The sequence below is a fragment of the Benincasa hispida genome, chromosome 6, assembly GCF_027475165.1.
Source record: "Benincasa hispida cultivar pf3 chromosome 6, pf3_genome.v1.1, whole genome shotgun sequence".
NCBI classification, from domain to species: Eukaryota; Viridiplantae; Streptophyta; class Magnoliopsida; order Cucurbitales; family Cucurbitaceae; genus Benincasa; species Benincasa hispida.
This window is the reverse complement of record NC_143483.1, coordinates 7,463,528-7,468,682: the sequence shown is the minus strand read 5'-3', so window position 1 is coordinate 7,468,682 and position 5,155 is coordinate 7,463,528. Positions and strand designations below refer to the sequence as shown.

Below are 5,155 nucleotides of genomic sequence, written 5' to 3'. Positions count from 1 at the left end.
AATAGGGCGGGGATGGGGATGGGGAGTGCATCTCCCATTTGGAGACAAAACGACAATCTTGCCTCCCACTGCAACAGAAATTCACCATCTTGGCAAATTCCAAGACTCAACTCCTACTACATCTATTATCTCTGATCTTCTTGACAAACTCCAATGTTCAACATAAAACTTGTAAAATCAACAAAGTAACAAAACAGGAAACTATTAGAAAAATAATTGTAACTCATCTATTCTTGTCTCGAGGTATGAGCAAGCTACATGGAACTGTCCCCCAGACATAAAAGACAGTCATGTACTCCCACTTCAGCTAAGTGGTACTAACTGACATATTCTTCAATCCTGAATACTTGTAAGTGGTACTAACTAACATATTCTTGAATCTTGAACATTTGTTCTTGAAGAAGATACATCCTATAATATTGTCCATTTTTAGTATAAACCCTCATTACTTTTCTTTTGGTTTCACCCCAAAAGGCCTCGTACCAATTGAGATAATTGTCCTTACTTATATATCCATGATCACTTCCTTACCAATGTGGGATTTTATTCGCATTCTTAACAATCCTCCCCTCAAACAAAGTACCACATTGAGGCTACCCTCGAACAAATCCGTTTCACTCCCAACTATGAGAGCTTGCTTTAAATCCCAACGCACCTTCCATTCATTTTGGGACACTTGCTCAATTCATCCCGAGTCAACTTGCTCTTCTATCCCGAGGCACATCCTGTTCATCTCGGGTCAACTCCAAATGAGCACACGAGCACAAGCACGGATCAAACTTGCTCTTATCAACCCTGATAGAGCATGAACAAGGCTCACTAAATTTTTTTGTTCTTTATCTGATGATTTCACCCACACAATTAAGTTATCAACTATCTACGTTGCACTCTTGACATAATACTTTCTCAATATTTATCATCTTTATACGAAACAAATTGGGTTTCATTTTGATTCTCCATTCTTTGAGATGTGGCCTAATTTGATCAAAAGAGCAAAAGAAGACGGATTAGACGATATTGAAACTTGTGTTTTTCTGACATGCCCATTAACTCATTCATCCCCAATATGATTTCACTCCCAATCTTAATATTACAAGGTTCCTCAAAACCATTCAAGATGAAGGTCTTTACAATATTCTTCGTATTGGCCCATATGTCTGTGAATTCGGACAACGCGCTGTAAATTTTTTAAACCCAGTTGGTAGTTTAGTAATACTACGCTATCCATTACATTACAAGTGACAAGTGCAATGCAAACAACTTCAATCTTAATCAAGAGTTACATTTGCCACAATAAATGTGATAAAAAAATAATTTAGTTACGTTTATGAATGAGACATTGATACATCCGTCTCCATCTCCAAGCGAGGATGAAAAATGATATTTTAATTTTTTATCACATTTTCCCCCCTTTTGAGGAAAAGTTAAACTATGCCTTAATCATATAATGAGTCAAACTCTAAATAGGTCTGTAGACCAACCTGTGGCATTTTTCTTAAATTGGATAAGCATTGGGTCAGATAAAACAAACCAAGCAAAATTCAAAACCAAAGTATTTGACGTGGCATGTTTTGATAGGGTAAGAATCCAATCGCACGGATGATTGCCGCGCCCGAATATGGCCTTCGATTTTTATTTCTTATTTTTAATAAAAATCATTCAACGAGAGCGAAATAGTCGCGGAGAAGAAAATCAAACAAGGAGCGGGGGCGTACTTGAGAAAATTGGGAAGGAAGAAAATCGACCGCAAATAAGGAACAGGGTTCTTTCAACATTAGGTCCTTCTCCTAATTTCGATGCCGAATTTCTAATATTCAAGCTTTGAGGAAGATTTTTTTCATGGCGGAACCTGATACAGACCTCATATCTGACGACAAAGCTTCTGCTCCGTCTTGTCAGGTTCCATTTGGGCTTATACATTTTCGTTTTTTTCATTTGGATCAGTGACTGATTCTTTCGTCTAAGGATCTGATAGAATGAAGTTCGGCTCGATTTTATTTTATTCTTCTGTTTAATTTGAAGTGGAATGTTTGTTCTAGTTGATTGTTCTGTGCACTTGGTACTGTGTTTTCGGAGATGGGTTTTGATATCCGAAGTTGAAATTTGCTATTTAGCCTGAAAATTTTGGATCTTTTGGAGTGAGTGGCGTGTCATAGGGTTCTGCATTTTGTGGTGGGTAAGGGAGTTTTGTTGGGTATTTTGTGAATAAGACCATCGCCATGGATGGTCTTGGGGAATCTTCTCAATCTGGGTCTGGAGCTGTTAATTCTCAATCTTTGAAAAGTGGGGTTGTTCGTGAAGATAATATGGTTGTGGAACAAGTTTCGCCTCTAAGAGGTGGTGGGAGGAATACTAGTCCATTGGGTAGAGCAGGATCGAGGAACACTAGTCCTTCGAGACAGAAGGTTATAAAGACCAAACCACGAGGATTAGATGAGGAAACAGTTACAACATTTGGTAAAGCAGCTCATCCAGATGTTCAAATGGAAGACAGTATATGGGCGATGCTACCTGAAGATTTGTTGAATGAAATCTTAGCTAGGGTTCCTCCATTTTTAATCTTTAGGCTTCGTTCTGTTTGTAAAAGGTGGAATTCGATACTTCAAGATAGTAGTTTTCTTAAATTTCACGCACAAGTGCCTTCACATGGGCCTTGTCTTCTCACATTTTGGAAGAATTCTCAAACTCCCCAATGCTCAGTCTTCAGCTTGCCGTTGAAAACATGGTATAAGATTCCATTCACATTTTTGCCTCCTTGGGCATTTTGGTTGGTTGGTTCATCTGGTGGTCTTGTTTGTTTTTCTGGGCTTGATGGGCTAACTTTCAAAACCTTGGTATGCAATCCACTCACACAAAAGTGGAGGGCATTGCCAAATATGCATCATAATCAGCAGAGGCAGCTAATTTTGGTTGTTGATCGGACTGACCGGTCATTTAAAGTTGTAGCGACTAGTGATATTTATGGTGATAAGTCTCTACCCACTGAAGTTTATGACTCAAAGCTGAACCATTGGTCGCTTCACCAGACAATGCCTGCAGTAAATCTCTGCTCCTCAAAGATGGCATATTGTGATTCCAAGTTATACTTGGAAGCTCTTTCTCCTCTTGGTCTAATGATGTATCGGCTGGACACAGGCTATTGGGAACATATTCCAGCCAGGTTCCCTCGTTCATTATTAGATGGGTATTTGGTTGCCGGTACACAGAAGCGTCTATTCCTTGTTGGTAGGATTGGTCTTTATAGCACTCTTCAAAGCATGAGAATTTGGGAACTGGATCATGCAAAAATTATGTGGATAGAGATTAGTAGAATGCCACCTAAATATTTTCGAGTTTTGTTGAGGTTATCAGCAGAGAGATTTGAGTGCTTTGGACAGGATAATCTGATCTGTTTTACTTCTTGGAACCAAGGGAAGAGTCTTCTTTATGATGTGGATAAAAAAGTTTGGTCTTGGATTGCTGGCTGTGCTCTGCAGTCATGTAACAGCCAGGTCTGTTTTTATGAACCAAGATTTGATGCTTCTGTACTATGAGCTGACTTTTTTTTTAAATTTTCAGTGAAGATTCTTTATTACATCCATTCTTATTTGAAGGCACAATTTTTTGTATGACTGCTACATGTATACATCCATGTAAATCGTTACTTCACTTCGTGATTACTGGGGCATCATTTAAGTGTCATCTGCTGTTTTGCTTGACTAACTACATGATCAAACGCCTATGAGACCAATTTTGTTTGCAAGATATAGCAGTAGTAAGAATAGTTTCAACCAAGACTTTCCGTACATGGATTTAATGACACGCTAGCTTGAGCATGTGATAAACTGCATTCAAGGAAGTTATGTGGGTGACATTTGGGAAGAATGGAAGCCAAGTTTGTATTTGCTGATTCGTTGGTTCAGGTTCAGTCCAAGTTATCACTATGGCAATTAGCTCCGTTGCTCCTGCAGTTGAATCTGACATATAATTGTGAGCTGAGTCAATGATGATGATCAAGAATGTTAATGCCATTTGCCAGAACTCGGTTCTTGGTTACTAGCTGCTCAAATCAAATATGGTGCTTCAAGAGGCTCTGAACAATCTGAGCTCTCAGATTAACTTCTATGATTGGAGTCAAATACTGAAATTGTTGTTTTGATAATTGCATATATATATATAGTTTTCAGATCTTTTCTCTAATGTAAAAAGAATGATTTGTATCATCTCTTCAGGACATGATAAAGAACAATTTCTTCAAGTTTAATCGGAAATTCTTATACTAAACCAGAAATTTGCTCCTTGCGATGTTCCTAAATTTAGTGTTGGTTGGCTTCAAAAGTCTCAACTCTTGAGATTTTTTCCTTTTGTTTCAACGTGATTACTGTTTGAATTCATATCGTCTATGGATCAAAGCTTGTCTTCTGAGAAGAAATCCAGTATTTCACCTGCATGAACTACCCTCCTTTGGTTTTTCAAATGGTGAATCATTTCAGATTTCTTCATCAGATCTTTTCTAAATACACCAGATCCCTTACTCAGAGGTTCTGATGGAGTTATTTAAGAAGTTGAGCTCAAAGAATAGGGTGTCATTCACTTACTAATGTGCCAATTGGGCTGCAAGATCAAGGTTATTTTGCTTTCAAGGGTGCAATATCTATATATCTATATCTATATCTATATATATAGAAGGCAAGGTTTTCCCCAGTTTGTGACATTTTAGCCATCTTTTCTTTCTATTTCTTTCTCCGGTACTTTTACATGATGTTCAAAGCAAGATAAGTTTCTTGGAACCTGCAGATCTCTTTGGGTGAAAAACTATTGATTTTGCAGAGAACTTGGATTATTCAGCTTATTTTTGCATCAACTCCGCAGTATTATCTCATGGAGAAAGCCATTGAACTGTGGATTATTTAAGGTAAATGCTAGCCCCCATCTGCGCCTTCTCTCTTTGCTTGCATGAAAAGAAAACAATCCATAGGGGTAGGCCTTGGAAAACAGTCTTTCTTCAAATTCCTCTATATTTTACTTATTTCTGATGAGTATTTCTAAGTCCTGCACACACACACACACACACACATTATACAGAGACAAGCTTTGAAATCCTAGTTTTTACTTGATTTTGAGTCTATCTATAAAACCCTTGATAATAAACCCTTATTTGAATTTCCCACTCTCT

The 5,155-nt window shown here is 37.9% G+C and overlaps 1 protein-coding gene across 1 annotated transcript; it reads left to right on the top strand.

Annotated features, from left to right (window-relative positions):
- The first annotated feature begins 1,667 nt into the window (after positions 1 to 1,667).
- LOC120080134 (Galactose oxidase/kelch repeat superfamily protein) lies at positions 1,668 to 4,263 on the top strand. The gene has a single exon (XM_039034704.2). The coding sequence runs from the start codon at positions 2,220 to 2,222 to the stop codon at positions 3,531 to 3,533; it is 1,314 nt and encodes a 437-aa protein (XP_038890632.1). The 5' UTR covers positions 1,668 to 2,219; the 3' UTR covers positions 3,534 to 4,263.
- Positions 4,264 to 5,155: the final 892 nt, after the last annotated feature.

Coding starts and splice junctions, on each gene's coding strand:
- LOC120080134 (XM_039034704.2), top strand. CDS start 2,220: ATGGATGGTCTTGGGGAATCTTCTCAATCTGGGTCTGGAGCTGTTAAT.